Genomic DNA, 19,058 nt, shown 5'->3' on the forward strand with positions numbered 1-19,058 from the left:
TATATATGTATATACGTATAGTATATACATATATATACGTATATACGTATATATATGCATATACGTATATATTATATATATATATATATATATATATATATATATATATATATATATATATATATATATATATATATATATATATATATATATATAATATATACGTAAGTGTATATATATGAATAAAGAAAATATCTTTATATTATCATGTATAATATTGTATACTTGAAAGAGTGCTCAATAGATAAACTAGAGCTATATAATATATATGTTACTGTTACCCGCAGTACCAGGAATTAGCTAAATGCTAATGTTTATAATATAATTTAATATTGCAACTCTGAGTTTCATGTTTTATCACAATTAGTAAAAGTAGAAAAATTAAAATTTTAATAATTGCCTGATGATTGTGATAACACATGAAACTCTTAGTTGCAAAATAAAATTATATTAAAAACATTCGCATTTAGCTAATTCCTGGTACTGCGGGTAACAGTAACATATATATTATATAATTTATATATATATATATATATATATATATATATATATATATATATATATATATATATATTATATATATATTCACATATATATATACACACATACAAGGAATGGACAGACTTTAGGTTTATATATATATATATATATATATATATATATATATATATATATATATATATATATATATATATATATATATATTAGCATCTTTTTATAATAAGGAAACAATATTTGATTTAAAAGATTTGATAAATATATAGGATAGTGGAAAACTCAGATTCTAATAACATTTTTAAAAAACAAAAGGATGTAACTGGTCCATTCCAGACAGTTTCGGTTTGTCGAAACTGCACATTATAGTGGCTATTCGAGTATTACTAAATAGAGTTTTACTGTCAAATATAAGATACAGCTTGAGTTTTGGTTAGAACTGTGGCATTAATGTTCTATTATGGCTTTATGAAACTGTCAGTTTAAACAATGAGTGACACCTTTTTGTCTGTGACTTTTTTCTTGTTAGCATCAAGTACTTCTTATATATATATATATATATATATATATATATATATATATATATATATATATATATATATATATATATATATATATATATACATATATATATATATATATATATATATATATATATATATATATATATATATATATATATATATATACACAAAATTAAAGTTAAACACACGGCTACGTTAATAAAATACGTCATTTTTTTGTGTTAATTCTTTTTTTAAAAGACACTAAAGCATTACATTTTTACAATTAAGTAGCCCGATTTTTATCATTCATATTAAAACGTTGCAATCAGTTATTAATTTAAATTTGTAGTATTTTTCATTTTTTGTACAATGGTTTTTATAAATTTCAATCAAATATTTTAGCTTTTAAAACCCCTTTTAAATTTATTTTATAAAAATCTTAATGTAATAGTTATTTTAATGCTTATAGAAGCAAGTACTTTTTATTACACTATTAAAATTGAGTTGTTACCTAACATTTGTTTTCACGCTAAAAATGTTTGCGATTAAAAGTGTTTATAAAATTAATCCTAGAAAAAGTTTAAAAAGATTTATAAAAAAATACATATTTATATAAATATAATTACGTATAATAATCTTTAATAATTTAAATAAAATGGGTTTATTGTAAACATTATAATTAGTTTGTTACTCTATTTAATAAAGTGATAAGTAAACTTAATAATTGATGTATTTAATATATTTACATAATAATTTATGTATTGAGTAATTTTGTATTTTTATTATACATTTTTATTACATATTTAATAACATATTTAATAATTACATAATTACATGCATTTTATATATTTACGTAATAATTTATGTATTTAACAACTTACAAAGCATTTCGCATAGTATAGTAATTTTTAAAAAATGTAGTATAAATAAATTTTCCTTTTCAAATTTTAGTTTTTTGAGCTAAGATTTTTCTTTTTTTTTAAGATTTTCTTTTTGTTAGATAGTTTATCTTACAATTTTTTTTTTATTTTCAGCGCATTTCAGTTGCCAAAACATATTGCTTAAAAACAAAATTTTTTAAACAAAATATTTAAAAAATGCAATCGAACCCCATTCCTGAACACGCAAAATTTTTTTGCGTGTTCAGGAATGGGGTTCGATTGCATTTTTTAAATATTTATTGGACATGTCTGGCAAACTTGAGACTTCATCAGACAATATGTCCAATAGAAAAAAGTTAAAAATAATTGTTCCTCTTACCTAAGAGTCTTACTTTTTTTTCCTATTAGTAGCCCATAAACTTTTTTATATTTTTAGAGCACCTGGATACCAAAAACTAAGAAAAAGTAATCTTTTTGTGACTTTAAAATTCAGAGTCCTTTTTGGAACTTTGCATCCCTGATATATATATATATATATATATATATATATATATATATATATATATATAATATATATATATATATATACATATATATATACACATATATATATATATAATATATTTGTTCGTTAATTAAAAATTGTTTTTGAAAATAGGGATGATAGATGACAGAGTTTTTCTTGTTTTCCAGCCTGCTGGACAAAAAGAAAAACTCTGTCATATGTCATCCCTGTTTTCAAAAATTCTGGGGAGCGATCTGATTCGTATAACTACCGTTCCATTAGTCTTCTTCTTATCATAAGCAAGGTTTTTAAATTTTTAATTAACAAACATTTAATTTCTCATCTTAAATCTAATAACTTAATTTCTGACCATCAATATGGATTTCGATCTTCTCGTTCTATAACCGATAGGTTTTATCGTGCATTAGATAAAGGTGGAGAGGTTAAGGAGATTGCTCTTGACATTTCTAAAGCTTTTGATAAAGTTTGGTATGCTGGTCTTCTCCATAAGCTTTCTATCCTTGGCCCTATTCTCTTTTTAATTTACATCAATTGTTATCGCAATAGTTTAGATCTTCCTTTATTTATGAATGGTAATGTACTCGATGAGTCATTCACTCTTCTCTATGAATGGTAATGTACTCGATGAGTCATTCACTCTTGAATGGTAATGTACTCGATGAGTCATTCACTCTTCATCTTCTAGGATTAACTCTTACTTCCAATTTTTCTTGGAAGCCATATATCAAATCCGTTGCAAAATTAGCATCTGCTAAGGTTGCATCTCTTTATTGAACTCAACACTTTCTTACTCCGGATTCTATTCTCTATCTCTATAAATCTCAAATCCGGCCTTGTATAGAATACTGTTGCCATAACTGGGGCAGATCTTCTAACGATGCCCTTTCTCTTTTAGACAAGGTGCAAAAAGCATTGTAAACATAGTTGGACCTGCTCTTGCAGTCAACCTCCAACCATTATCACATCGTCGTAATGTTGCTTCTCTTTCTCTTTTCTACAAATACTATGATGGGCGCTGCTCTAAAGAGCTAGCATCTCTTGTGCCATGTACAAAAATTCATTCTTGTGTTACTTGTCATTCAATTAAGTGTCATCCTTTTTCTGTGCCTGTTCCTAAGTGCTCTAAAAACTCTTATTCCTCTAGTTTATTTCCTCTAACATCAGTTCTTTGAAATTTGCTTCCTATATCTTGCTTTCCTGATTCATATAATTTGCAATCTTTCTTCAAAGTCATCTGTCAATCATTATCTTGGTCTACAATCTTCATCTTTTTTTTTCCAGTAACTCCCAACTCTAATTGTGGTTGCTTGTAGCCTTGTTGGAGGTGAAGATGTTAATAAAAAAAAAAAAATTTTTTTATATATATTATATATATATATATGTATATATATATATATATCTATATATATATATATATATATATATAGTTCTATAGTTTGTTGGCTTTAGGAAGAGCGGAAGGAAAAAAGTGATTCTTACGCCAACACATACGTCACTTTTAATTACTTTTGACTTTCGTCCAACATTTCCGTGTTGGACGAAAGTAAAAACCATTAATTTAATTACAAATTAATCGTTTTTTAAAAAAACCACAAAAACGCAAATTTAATTGACCAGAATGTTTTAAAAAACATTCTGAATGTTTTTATAACATTTTGAATGTTTTTAACAATATAAACAATGTTTTTATTTTTATTTTTTTTAATAAAATGTTTTTATTTTTATTTTTTTTAATAAAATGTTTTTATTTTTATTTTTTTTACTGTAAATCATGCGCGGAGTGTTGCTACATCGACTATCTTATAGCCTGACTCGCAAGGGAGTGCTGCTACATCGACTGACAAATAGCCTGACTCGCAAGGGAGTGCTGCTACATCGACTGACAAATAGCCTGACTCGCAAGGGAGTGCTGCTACATCGACTGACAAATAGCCTGACCCGCAAGGGAGTGCTGCTACATCGACTGAGGGTTTGGTTGGGGCAGGCAGTCTATCATTATTAAAAAAAAAAAATTCCGGTCTTGCATTTTAATTTTTACTTTTTGTCAACAAAATATCGAAAAAACTTTCGGACAACATCTAAGGGTTCTATATATATATATATATATATATATATATATATATATATATATATATATATATATATATATATATATATATATATATATATATATATATATATATATATATATATATATATATATATATATATATATATATATATATATATATATATATATATATCACGGATGCGGAGTCCCAAAAAGGACTCTGAATTTTAAAGTCACAAAAAGATTACTTTTTCTTAGTTTTTGGTATCCAGGTGCTCTAAAAATATAAAAAAGTTTATGGGCTACTAATAGGAAAAAAAAAGACTCTTGGGTAAGAGGAACAATTATTTTTTTAACCCGGAGTTCTTAGGTATAATGGCGGCAAGGATTCCGGGACTTCAGGACTCTGGGCTTAAAAACAATAAGTTCCAAGTCATTAAATCTCATGAATTTTTTTCTTATAGCAGATCATAAGTCAACAAACATGTTTAGAGCTTCTAGACCTTAAAAAAATGGATATACAAAGCCGGAATCCTTTTGGACTCCGCATCCCTGATATATTTACATATATATATATATATGAATTTTATTTATATATGTATATATATATACATATATATATATATATATATATATATATATATATATATATATATATATATATACATATATATATATGTATATAAATATACATTTTTAGATTTTTTTTTTTGGCGCAAATTTTTTTTGTATGCGTATATTTTTTAATAGATTAAAAATTACTTTGCTTTACTTATCTTTTGTCATGTTTTGAATTAAGAGCAAAAAAAAAAAAAAATTTATTAAAAAAATAATTAAACAGCAGCTGTGGTGCAGTGGTTGGGGCGCTTGCTTTAGAAGCAAGAGACCGAGGATTCAAAGCGAGCTCTGGGCATATTTCATGCCATTGGTAAGAAAGGATGTTTGAACTTCCTAGTTGAATGTTTTTCCGCTGTACTCTGTGACAAAACCGTTAGGTCTTCTTGGGACACCTAAAACAAACAAGCAAGATATATTTAAATATTAATAAAAAAAAAAAAAATATATATATATATATAATTTTTTTATTAATATTTAAAAATATATAAAAAGTTTTTAAAAATTTTTATAAAATTTCCATTTCAATTAAATGTGTTTTAATTGAAAAAGTATTGGGCCAAGGATGGAACTTTGAGGAATCCCTGAAGTTACAGGATATGAAGAATAGTGCTGTCCATAGAGGACAACTTTTATACTACGATTGGTAAGAATGATGTTACGTAATATTCTTCTCCGTAAAAGTCAGACGTTAAACCCTACTTATGATAGGAAGAAGACTAATGGGACGGTAGTTAGACGAGTCAGATCGCTCTCCAAAATTTTTAAAACTCTTAAACACTCGTTAAGTAGTTATGAAAGACTATAACAGGTATGTTGTCCAGACAACATACCTGTTATAGTCTTGCAGAAGTATTTTCCGGAGTTGTCGTCTATATTTTCATAACTACTTAACGAGTGTTTGAGAGTTTTAAAAATTTTCTTCTCTTCTACTGCTTGTGGACTATAACAGGTATGTTGTCTGGACAACATACCTGTTATATTCCACAAGCAGTAGAAGAGTATAAGCTGGAAATCACTTTAGATACAGAAGCTGGAGTGATATGAATGCCAAGCAATGGATCAACCTGTTTGTCAGCTATATCAGGTAGAATGCAACAAGTGGAATCAAGAGATGATATTGATGAAAAGTTCTTAGCAAACAATTCAGCTTGTCTTTAGATGAAGTGGCAAAATCTGAACCATTTAAGAGAGGGGGAATAACAGATTTGCCCTTATTATAAACACTGTTAAAGATTCTCCAGAAGTCTCTGGAGCTTAATTTTTGAGATAAAATACGAGATTTTGTGACCTGAGAATGGCAGGTTTTGGCATTAGACAAAACCTTTTTACAATTGTTTCCAGCAATAGTAAGGAGACGTCTATTTGCTAGAGAATTCTTTTGGCAGTAGATATGGATGTAATATTTACAGTTGGAAATTGCAGCAGCACATTGAGAGGAAAGCCATGGAGAAAAGTGAAAATTGACTTTGAATTGTCTAAAAGAAATAAAAGATTCCATCCCAGCCTGAATTCAGGACGTTACATAAGAAGCACATTTGTCAGTAGGAAGAAAAAAGATTACTACCCAAGGGCCATCACAAAGAAAATCAGGGAAAGAGTCCCAGTCAGCTTTAAGGTAGTTGTAAAAGGTATGATGATAGGTGAATGATGATGAAGAAGAATGAAATAATAATTTTAGAGAAATCAAACTGTGATCAGAAGCACCTAAGGGTGAATGTGGAGAAACTGAGCACTGACAAGGATCAGGAACAATACATAAGTTGAGTAGAGAAAAGAAATGGTTCGGATTGTCTGGAATGTGAGTTGGAAAGTTTACTATTTGTGTTAGAGATTGAGAAAGGCAATAGTTATTGTTTTTAATGTTTTTTTTATTCATATTATTGATATTATTGTCATTATTATTGTCATTTTTAATATTATTTATTAGTGCTTTATTTTATTTTCCTTCTTTTTTTTCTTTTTTTCACTTTTGTTAGTTTCTTTGTTTGTTCTCTTTTTTTCTCTTTTTTTCTTTTCTTTAAAATTCTTTCTATGTTTTATTTACTAGTTTTTTGTTTTTTGTTTTAACTTTATTTTAGGTGTCACTCCATTGACTAGTTTTTAACTATACAAGTGACACCTAACCTTATTTTTGTGAGTTTATAATATATTATTTTTAAATTTTTCATATTTTATGGTTAAATAAATGAACATTTAGATAAAAAAAACAGTTTTGGGCCTTAAATAAATTTAAGGGCGTTGCATAATTTATGGATGATCCCTTACCTTAAATCAAGCAAGGCCGTGGCTAAGTTGTCAAAACAAATTATTATATTCGTGGTCATATAAGGCGTGTGACCACACGTTTATGACCACACGTTTATGACCTTGGAAGAATTTATCTCTTTGTCTTAAAATTGTCGTAAAATGTAATAAAATAGTATATTCTATATATAATGGTTTTTATCAAATTATTTATATCATGAAAACAGTCACTATAAAACCATATGTATATAAATATATATATATATATCTATATATATATATATATATATATATATATATATATATATATATATATATAATTACATATTAGTTTATGACAAAGGAAGAAATTAACTCTTTTGTCATAAAATTGTTGTCAACTTAAATAAAATTAGTCTATACTATATATATTGGTATTTATCAAATTGTTTATATTACAAAAACTGTCACTTTACAAATATATTATTGCATTTACTTGATCTGATGATTGTTTTTAAAGGTACTAAAAGTTTAAAATGTCGCGTGGTGATTTTGGTGGTGGGTACCAAGATTTTAAATCAGGAGGTAGTTTTGATTTTTTTTATATTTAGAAAGTAATATTTTTCTAATACTGATCTTTATTACTCCCTTTTATTCACAAAGATCTAGAATCTTTATATATACTTAAAATTTGATTAATATAGAGTATACTTTAAAAAATTGTTGCAGCACACAACAAACAAAAAAGCTTGTTTAGTATTATAAAATGGCTTTAAATCCTGTTTAAAGTTAGATAATTCTTAATCAATTTTTATATTTTCCCAAAAAAATTAAGAATATTCAAAATATTTTTCTATAACAGTTTTTTTAAGTAACATTAAAAAAGATTTAATTAACTTTTAAAAATTATAGCATTGTTTTTTTTTATTTACCTATACTCTTACAAGATCACAATAAATACCTATATATTTTTCATTTCCACAAATGAAAATATGAAAAACAGGACAAACATTAATTTGCTTCATTGCTAAAATGATTTTTTCAAAACAAAAAAAACACTGATTAAAACAACCTTATTAAACTGTTAAAGTTTTTTTAGAAAGCTTTTAAACAACTTGTTCTAAATATTGTAGATAATTTTCTGGAAATTTCTGGATTTCTAGAAATTCACTCAAGACTCTTTTAAGTTTGCAAAATTTGAGTATTTATAGAAAGTTCTCATTATTGCGGAAACTATAAAATGCAAGTAAAAAGTTAGACTAACTTTTTGCTTGAAGTTGGAGAAGTTTTTCTGAACTTCACTTGAAAATATCAGATCTATAACAAATAATTAAATTTTTATTACGGCTTTAGATTTTATTACACTGAATATATTTTTTGCGTCATATTTAAAGTATTAAAAATATTTTTAAATGTTGAATTTAAACAAACAGAAAACAAGTGGAAATGTTGAAGTTATATATAATAAAAAATACATTCTTTTTCAATCAATAATAAGTTTGCTAAAGGTTTTTCAATTTCTTCAGTCAAAAAAATGGGCCATGCTTCTGCAATGATGTGGCTGGTCTATTGGGGGCTATTGATATTACATGTACCCAAGTGAATGGGATCTTTTTGTAAACAATTCATTCCAGAGCCTCAAGCTGCGTTGCTTCACAACAAACAACTACCCATTTATTTTGATAGCTTACTGGGTGCATCTTGAAGTGGGCTACATCACTGTCAAGACATTAATTAGTGCCTTGAAGTATGATGGCTATAGATAGGATGTCATTGCAAGCTTTTTTTTTGAAAAATGTTGATGTTTGTCTCTTCTATTTATTGGCGAACATCTACAATCTCCTTTTATAATTTACAGCGAGTATATGTAGGCTAGTGTCTGCAATTTTAAAACCTAATTTTTATTTGCTATTTAAATTTAAAAATAAACAGCAAGACTTTCCTGGAGACCCCTGTGGTTTTTTGTCTCATATGTCCACGTAATTTTTTTTATTGTAGACAACTTGGTCATGTCTGTTTGCAAGTTTTATTATATTAAGTGTTTCAATACTTGGCAGAAAAAACTAAGTTTCAAAATCAAAGAAAGCAAATCTAATAAAATAGGAAATTAAAATAAATTTGAATAAAAACAAAATTTAAAAAAATTAATAATTTAAATAATATGTGTATTTTTTTTATTTTTGTTTCTGTAGTGTGGCTGTTATTTTCAGAAACAAAATTGGATAAAGCAAAGCAAAATAAAACAGTTTTAAGTCGACATTAAAAGCAACGATTTTCCAATTTTTTTTTTTTCTTTGAAAGAGGAAAGCGAAAATATAAATTGCTATCTGTTTTTAAAATATAATTTTAATGTAACAAGGATATATTGTCCCTATATGAAAACCTCTAATGTAATCCATGTGTATATGTTTATATATACAACCCTCGGAATTGAGTTTGGCATTTGGCAATGCTGACCTAACTGCCGACTTTTAAGTGTTTGAGGTCAGCAGTTAGGTCAAAAAATTGCCCACCTTGTTTCTATGTTTTATGGTAAGACCTTTATCAAATTTTTTTGCCAACCTAATGCTGACCTCTAAAAGATTGAGGTCGGCAAAATATTGCTGACCTGATTTTTCCTAATTTTGAGGGTTGTATATAGTCATATGTTGGTTTGTTGTTTGGTTTGTATGCATTTTACTTTAAACATCACTTTTTTAGTTATATAATTCTAATAATATATAAATTCATTTGAGCAATAGTAAACGCACGTTTAGCTCATTTGGATAAGGCATTTACATCATACACGGAATGTCTGTGATTTGAATCCCCCGACAAGTCAATTTCTTATTCTTTTTTTTTTAAATACTGCTGCTCATATATTTGCTTTGTAACCAATTATCTTTTCTTTTTTGTATATAAAAAATCTTTCTTTTGTATGTTTTTGAATGATACACATCTCTTCACATTCAGATTTTTTACACCATTTAAACCTCTCAGTGTATTTTCTAAGGCACACACACATAGATTTTTAGGCTTCAATTATGCAATGCCATCTACACATTTTTCACTTTTTATTCTTAATCTTTTAGCGTTTTGTACTTTCAGATACCAATTGCTTTTTAACATTCAGCTCAGTGTGCTTAGTTTTTCCGCAAAGTATTAAAACGCTAAAAGTGTGAATTATAATAGTGCAAATAAGTTTGATTTTATGGAAAATGAAAACTAAATATTTTAATTGAAAAAAAAAAAAAGTCAGAGTAGAAAAGCGATATTCTTTATTTAATTACAATTTTTTTTTTGTCAAAAGTCTTCTGTTGAATTAAGATCTTTAATGTAGTGTGAGTTTTTTTTTTTAAAAGGAAAACTAATGTAATTGAGTAATTGTGTAAATCGCTTAAAAAACTTTGCCTTAAGTACATTTATTATTCAAACCGATGTTTTTATAATGGAAAAGACAATGCAGATTCATGAAGTTAACATTAACCTCTTAACCGGAAGTTAATAATCTAGAAAAACAACAATTGTTTTTTTTGTTAATATCTCAATAAAGAATTTGTTTTGGTAATTTTAATCAACTCATTAATAGTCTCAGCACTTGGGAATCCCTTTAAAGAGGACAAATATCCTGGTTAAAATAAAAAATAATGCATTTAAATCAAGTGAAAAATTTGTAATTTAAAAAAAAAAAGATTTTCCCTGCAAAGTAGCTTATAAAATATGTAACTCAAATTATGCAAATAATTTTGTTGCAAAGTCTCAAACTACATCAAGTACCATATTAAAGTGTAAAAAGAAACAAAGCTTAATCCCAAAAAATAAAAAAATTGTTTGGTGTAACACCTACAAGTGATATTATGTCAAAAGTTTTGCCCGTATGAGCTGAAGATTTGTGGAGTCCAATTATCTATCTCACAACCACTTATGTTTTTAAGAAATGCTTTTGTTTCTGTGCAAAATTTGTTTGAATATCAATCCCATAATCCCTAACATTACTGAAAATTTTTTTTCTTTAGAATGCAAACTTTACGCTATTAAAGATGTTTTTTTTATATAAAAATATATATATTTATTTATGTATAGTTATATTTAAAATATATTTATATTTATTTTATTATTTATATATATTTAAAATATATTATATATTATGCATTTATTAATATATAGATATATCTAAAAATTTTCATCATGATTTTTTTGTTAAAATAAGTTATAAACTAATATAAACATATATTTTTAAACAAATAAAGTAAAAGAAGTAAAATAGAGTAAATGGAAAAGAAGTAAAATAGAGTAGAAAAGCAGTATTCTTCGAATAATTACAATTTTCAAAGTTTTTCATTAACATGCACAAACTTTTTTATAACACCACAGACTAAATGAAGGGTAAAACCCAATCTAATTGTGTGAGCTAAGCTGAAGTGAAATGATAAAATATCACTTTTTTTTTCTAAACATTAAAATTTTTTGAAAAGTTTATTTAATTATAAACTTAGTTTTGTTTATATTTGTTCTTGAAACAAGCTTCCGTGGCATTCTAAAGCCATGCATAGATATCGTATTCATCTTTAGCATTGTGCTTTTCATGAAATGCTTGAGAGAACTGGTGTATGGAACAGGAGAATGGAATATATGAGAAGGGAAGAGTAGGAAATGATTATTATTGCAAATTCTCAATTTTGTAAAATCGCTGTATAAATTTTATTCCTGGCTAACACTCTGAAATATCTTCAAGTTCTTTTCTGAAACTGTCTGAGGCTGAGGTTCAAGATAGTATCTTCGTTTGACCGCAAATCAAGGTAATAGATAAGTTCACTAAGGGATCAGTAACAAATTATCCATAAGTTATGCAATGCTAAATTTATTTAAAAAACAGAAGTAGGCGACTTTCTAAACTTAATGAGTTATTTTGATTTTTTATTTAGGGAAAACTTTTGATCTTTTTTGTTTTGTTTATTATTGAAATTTAGTGTTGCATAATTTATAAATAATCCCTAAGCTCCTGAACAAGACGGAACATGAAACTTGGATCAGTTTTAATGATTCTTCATGGATTCCTGGATAATCACAAGGCTGAAAAATATGTGAAGCTCATTTAGATTCTTCTAAAGAGTTGTATAAAAAGAAGATCCATTTCCTCTACTGAACCAATATATCAAGATATATTGGACTTTAAACTTTTTAATTAAAGACAGTATAACAACATAAGAACTACATTAAGGGTCTACTTCATGTTATTTATTTTGAGTACACAAGCAAATCCAGAAAACTACTTATTTCTGAACATTTTCTTTTTTTACTGTCTTTGTACTTCTATTTAATATGAAATTATTACTTCTTACCAGACCAAATAAACAAAAATATAAATTTTTTTTGCCTCAACAAAAACAAATTTTCTTTGTGCTTTGAATGTAAAGTCAAAGTTTGTGCTCAATCTAGTTGTTTTTCCACAGACTTTATCCATTAGCAATTGAAGTTTAACACTTCAATTGGACGAATCTATGGACAAAAGTTATTTTTTAAATTACATTGACACAATTACATGGTGTTATTAATTAATATATATACAATCATTCTGCAAATAAAATTGTTTTTTATGTAAAAAGCTGGGCATAATAACACAAGTTGATTATATATCTAGATTTAATATTCAGCAGGAAAATGAAGATCATAAGCAAAAGTGAAGGGTTATCAATGTACAGTATCATTTTAATATATATAAAATATATATTATACTAAATTTATACTAGTTTATTAATTTAATAATCTTTTAAAAATAATGTTTTAAAGTTGTTAAGTGCTTGGAAATGTTAATGTGGAGTTTTCATTATTGAAAAATTTTTTACAATTTACTTTTTTTATACTACTTTTGCTATGGCAAAACTTTTATGTAAACTTTATAAAAATTATAAACAATTTATTTTAAAATTTTTTAGTTTAACTGACAAATAGAAAAGACAGACAAACAAGTAATGATTTTTAAGGTTCAATTCTAAAAATAAGTATATATTTTTTTAAAGAGCCTGTGAGCTTTTGTTAATGAGGTTAATGCTGTTAAGAGCCTTCATAAAATCAGCTGTTCCTGAGTATGGTGATATCATTTTTTTTAACACGGTTAGCACAGATCCTGATAATGTCACCTAGCTGACCCAAGAACTTATTTGGGGTGATATTGAATTATTTTCCGCAGTCAAAATTAAAATCTTTTAATTTGTCTGCAGAAAATAATTCAATTTGAATGTTCAAATTAAGTAAAATTTTTACTTTATAGTGCAATAATAAAAACACCTGTAAAATCAGAACCACTTTATATAATTTGTTAAATTGTTAATGAAAATGTTAAAAAATGTTCACTTAAGCTTTTATAAAGATACCTACTTAAAAAAACATAAAAATTTAAATAAGGTAAGTAAAATAGTTGAAAAATAAAAAGTTTGAAGGGCCAGTCAGAGGTCTAGAGGGGCAGTCTGAGGAAAATCTTATGAAAGGGAGAATAGACCTTTGAAGAGCAGTGAAAATCTTTTGTATGAATGTGTCATCAAAGAAAATCTCATCTAAATTGTCAATATGTATGACAAGTGTCATTAATTTAATTGTTTTCTTTAAAGGAATTTATGTAAGAATTACTTCCTTATAATTTAAGTACTTATTTCCTTGATTATAATTGTTTGTAATTAATAATATTTGTGGGTATGTTAATAAACTGTTATCCAATATATATTCAGGTTAAATTTTGTTAAATAGATAGTTTGATTTAGTAAAGTGAGATTTAGTGTATTGCCACAATGCCAAGTCAAGCAAAGGTTCACAATTAAAATTGAAAATTTGTGTGCTTGCCTTGTCTGAAAAATGTTTAAGACAGCTTACTGCTTTCCAAGCAGATCCAATATGCCAACTGTACAAGACAAAGATCAATATCATTGATTCTCTGATACCACAAGGACTCTATGAAATGCGTAGAGCAATTTTGCATAGGAAACAAGAGGGGAAAGAAGTTATACTCCCTCTTTTGTTTAATTTCAATTTAATACAAGTGAGACTTGAAACAAAAGACTCGGTATCTTATTGCTTTATCTGACAAATTGGTTGTTCAAAACTGCTAGAAAAACATCCTCTTCAAGAGCAAGCGACCATTGAGAAAGAACCAAATATACATTACAGCACATGCTTCTGCCCTTAAGGAAAAGGTTTTCCCCACCAATGCTCTAAAATAAAGTTCCGGGAAAACCTTCAATCTTTAGCAGTAAAATATGCTAGAACAGCCAAACAAATTGCACCTCAAGTTATTTCCAATAAAAAATTATCCCCTGAAGGAACTATTCGACTTGCTAAAGGCTATTCAACTTGCTGAAGGAACTATTCGACTTGCTAAAGCATCTGGCAGGCCTCCACTTACAATTACCCCAGGTAAATAATTATTCTTAAATAATATTTACACATATATTCAAAAGAAATCTTAAAAAAAAGATTTCCTTTCCGTTTCGGGAAGTATATTTTTAACAAGATTTTAATCACTTTAAAAACAAATAATTTGAAAGTTTTAAACAAACTTTCTGAACAAAGTTTAATATAAAGATTAAATATGTATGTTTTGGTTTCAGGTCAAAGTAGTGCCCAGCCACTATCAAGTGCTCCAAAATTGACCACTCTAGCTCTTGTAAATGTAAAATTAAATACAGGACTATTAAACAATGGATAAAAGAAATTGGTTAGAACTGTAAACCAAACATCAAGCATCAAGATGGTAGAGCCATATTTTTATAAGAATTTCTTAATGCAGCTCAACACTTGAGTAATTTCTTCACCTGATTGAAAATTACTGACGGTATATGAGATTCTAGTATATTTCAAGTTGTTGCTTGCTGCGATGATTTATCAAGTCTTGTGAATCATGTTATTTAATCTTGCAAAATATCTGGTGGATGTTTTGTTAAGCTCAGATTTGATAGCGGTAAAGGTTTTCTCTAGTTTTATCAAGTTTTCTTAAGTTTCTGCATTCCACATTTAACTGAGCCCATATGTTACTTAATAATAACTGGTGCAAGCATAACACCCGAAATTCGCACTGCCTTCAAACACATCAAAAGTATCTTCAGCCGCAAAGGATATCCCTTGGAGCCCTATAGTGAACAAACTCTTGAAACTGCTCATGGAAACTTTTATAAATGTTAAAGGTATAAGCATCAAGGTATAAATGAAACAATAATTATCCAGAGTAAAATGAAAGATTGTTATGCTACATAACTGATCAAAACAGTAAGCATCTTTAAAGACCTGCTACCATAGTTCAATTTATTTGATTAGACAACAGAAAATCATAGTATACTGTTTATAATGAACATTTTGACCATTTTAATCCTTAACTGCTGTTAGTAGTTATAAATTTTAATATTGCATTAAAAAATTTTGAAGAGTATTTGACTAAATTAGTATATTATTCTATTTTGAATTTCTTGTGGAGAAAATCAAAGACCGTGTCTTACAATTTATTCAGATGCTATTTGATGGTAAAATAATGTAAAAAATAGGGCTCATAAAGTTGATTTTTCACTTCATTTTGAAAATCAATGTATTTAAGAAGGTTTCAAGGACCAATTAAAATTCTTTTAACAGCAACGTTTTTTTGTTTTGTTTACCAACTGGTAGTCCTTTTGCCAGATTTTGCATTTTTTTTTAGCATTTTTATATTTTATTATGCATTTTGGCAGTACTTTAAGAAATGTTGAGATATTTATGCTATGCATTAGACAATCCAAACCACGCTTTAAATAGCAAATCAATATTTTCGTCTATAGAGTGAAAATAGTACATGTAGCAATAAAAAAATTATAATAAAAATTGTTGGTATTGCATAATTGAACACTTATGTAACCTTTATTTTGAAAATAGTGATGAATATCACAGTAATCGGTAACGTTTTGAGGTCTAAATAGAAAAAAAAAACTAACAAAATATAAACTAAAATTGCCATAAATCCTTAACCAGTGAACCAATCAGACTGAAATTTTATCCAGAGTTTGGTTTGGTTATATGCTACATTTGCACCAAATATTTATCCAATTATATTAGTGGTTTTCATTCTACAGGTATTTTTATTGTTGCACTATAAAGTTAAAGTTTCACTTAATTTGAACATTTAAATTAAATTATTTTCCGCAAATAAAAATTCAAAGATTTCAAAATTTGCATTACAGGGTACCTTGATGTGTACACTATCACCCAATATAAGTGGCGTTCTTGGGTCAGCTAGGTATTATCAGTTATCCGTACTAACCATTGTTATTAAAACATGATTTTCAAACATCAGATATATTAACTTTCTTCTACTAACCCTTCAGCCACTATGTCAAAATTTACAGAGTTTTTGTCATAATAATTTGAGATTATCTTTTAAGTTTTCCATTTCATTCTCTTCGATATCTAAGCCACAAAAAGGTTCTTAGTTTTCATTTTCCCTGCTTGTTTTATGTCGTACAAATTACAATACTATGTTTCCCGTTTTAGTTGATGCTTATAGTTGTCAAATCATAAAAGTATTTTTTTTTATCAATTTTTTGTGTAATCAACATTTTTTTTTTTTAACAACAAACATATATTTTGTTAAACATTTGCCAATTTGAAAACATATTGTAGTTTTCAAAATCTATTGTTAAGATAGTCGTTAGTTAAGATAATTAAGCGTTAGTTAAGATAATTAATAATATAGCGCAATGCTTAAAAAATAATTACGCTTATTTTTCAAAATCTCTACAATAAATTTTACCAAATTTAATTATAGTAAATTAACCTTTGATTATTGATTATCGATAATTAATCTTAAACATGTCAAATTAAAAAAAAAAAGAAATAGTCTGTAAACAAAATTAAAAACTAAAGGCGCCAAATGTTTAAAAAAATTTCGAAAAAACTATGGCAGTGTTCAAATATATTTAAAACCTATAGAAACACTAAAAGATTTTGTCGTACGTGATGCTGATGATAGTGGCTTAGTCACAGATCGTGCTGATATACCACCACAACGTGATGATAGTGACTCGGTCACAGGACTCACAATTGTAACAAATCCTGCTGATATACCAATACAACGTAATGCTGATAATAGTGACTCATTCACAGATTGTGCGAGTGTATCACCACAACGTAAAGCTGATAATAGTGACTCAGTCACAGATCATACTACTTTAGTGAAGCCCATCATTAGTTTCCAAGTAAGCTACCCAGAAGACCCTCACTTATTTTGTAATGAAAGCATTACACCTGCAGTTATTCGAGGCTTACTACAATATGGGTCGTGCCAGCTAGGACTCTGTGATACCTTTAATGATTTTACAAAACATGACAAGAGAAGGCCTTTTAGCACAGCATGGTATAAAAAGAAACTGTTAAAAGGTTCACAAGAGGAGGAACATAAGAGTTACTGGGTGATTTATTCCCCACAAGTTAACGCTATGTTTTGTTTTGCCTGCTGGCTTTTCAGCAACAATGGAGCAGACTTTTCTTGGAGCGACAAACAATAAGTGACTTTTCATGGACACAGAATTTGATGATAGGGGTTCCTGTAATGAAGGTAATTTTCTTGAACTCATAAAGCTTCTTGCTAAATATGACTATGTATTAGAAAAGCATGTCAATCAAAGTGACCACAATCCCTCCTATCTCAGTTCTGACATTCAGAATGACCTTATACAGTCTTTGATATCTGAAATTAATTCAAAAATATGTTCAGAACTAAAGAATGCAATGTATTTTGGAGTTATTATAGATTCCACTGTAGATATAAGTTGAGTTGATTAAATTTCTATATTTTTGCGATATGTTACAACTGGTGGAGATTTAACTGAAATGGTTGTTTAGTCCTTAGAGCTACCCACTGCAAATGCTGAAGCCTTTTTTAATCTTCTAAAGTCTTCTTTAGATCAACTGGGTATGCCAGCAGAACTGTGCTATGCCCTGTCATATGATGATGCAAGTACCATGTCTGGTGAAATTTCTGACTTGGCAAAAAAGAGTTAAAGGTATTGCACCATATGCTTTGTTTGCACATTGCTGTGCCCACAATTTAAATCTGGTGCTGGTCGATGCTGCAAATTCTAATGTACAATCAAAATTATTTTTTGGTACTTTAGAAACCGTATACACATTTTTTACTAGCAGTTTGCCGAGGTTAACTTTGCTCCAAGAAGTGCAACATCAGAGTGTAGAAAACTTTGCCTTAAGTCTGAAACGTCTCAGTGACACAAGATAGGCATCTAGAAAAGTAGCTGTTGATTCTATTTTACAGAATCTTCCAGCATTGGTAGTAGCTTTCAAGGAAATTGGTGCAGGGCAAATCAAAAGTTGTACAGCCAAACATCTGACAGTAGCTAAGGGAATTCTAGTATCTCTTCAGAAGTTTGAATTTGTTGTTCAAAATTTTGAATTTGTTTGTCTAGTCTTTTGGAGTAAGCTGTTAGCACTGGCTTTTCATTTGTCTCAATACTTACAGAAGAGTACTATAAACATAGTTGTTGTTGCCAGCTACATCAAAATCTTTGAATCTCAACTTAACAATATTAGAAAAAAACTATGATGCTAGTTTGAATGACCTGGAAGAAGAAGCCTTGCTTTAAGATACAACATAGCAACAGCTTATAAGCAGAAAAGAGTCGGAAAAAAGAAAAGATATTATGACAAGCTTGCAATTGATGAGAAAAAGGAAGATCCTAGAAAGAATTTTGTGGTTGATACTTACCTGGTCTCACTAGACTCTGTGGTCAGCACAATAAAGAATTGATTTCTAC

General features: G+C 27.6%; 1 protein-coding gene across 1 annotated transcript in view; it reads left to right on the plus strand.

The window, feature by feature from the left end:
- The first annotated feature begins 7,790 nt into the window (after positions 1–7,790).
- LOC100209749 (syntaxin-7) overlaps positions 7,791–19,058 on the plus strand; it is a 51,287-nt gene continuing 40,019 nt past the window's right edge. Inside the window, exon 1 of the mRNA XM_065813882.1 lies at positions 7,791–7,884. Within this exon, the coding sequence (XP_065669954.1) occupies positions 7,836–7,884 (49 nt within the window). The 5' untranslated portion in view covers positions 7,791–7,835. The remainder of the gene's footprint in view (positions 7,885–19,058) is intronic.

Source organism: Hydra vulgaris, chromosome 12 (genome assembly GCF_038396675.1).
Source record: "Hydra vulgaris chromosome 12, alternate assembly HydraT2T_AEP".
NCBI classification, from domain to species: domain Eukaryota; kingdom Metazoa; phylum Cnidaria; class Hydrozoa; order Anthoathecata; family Hydridae; genus Hydra; species Hydra vulgaris.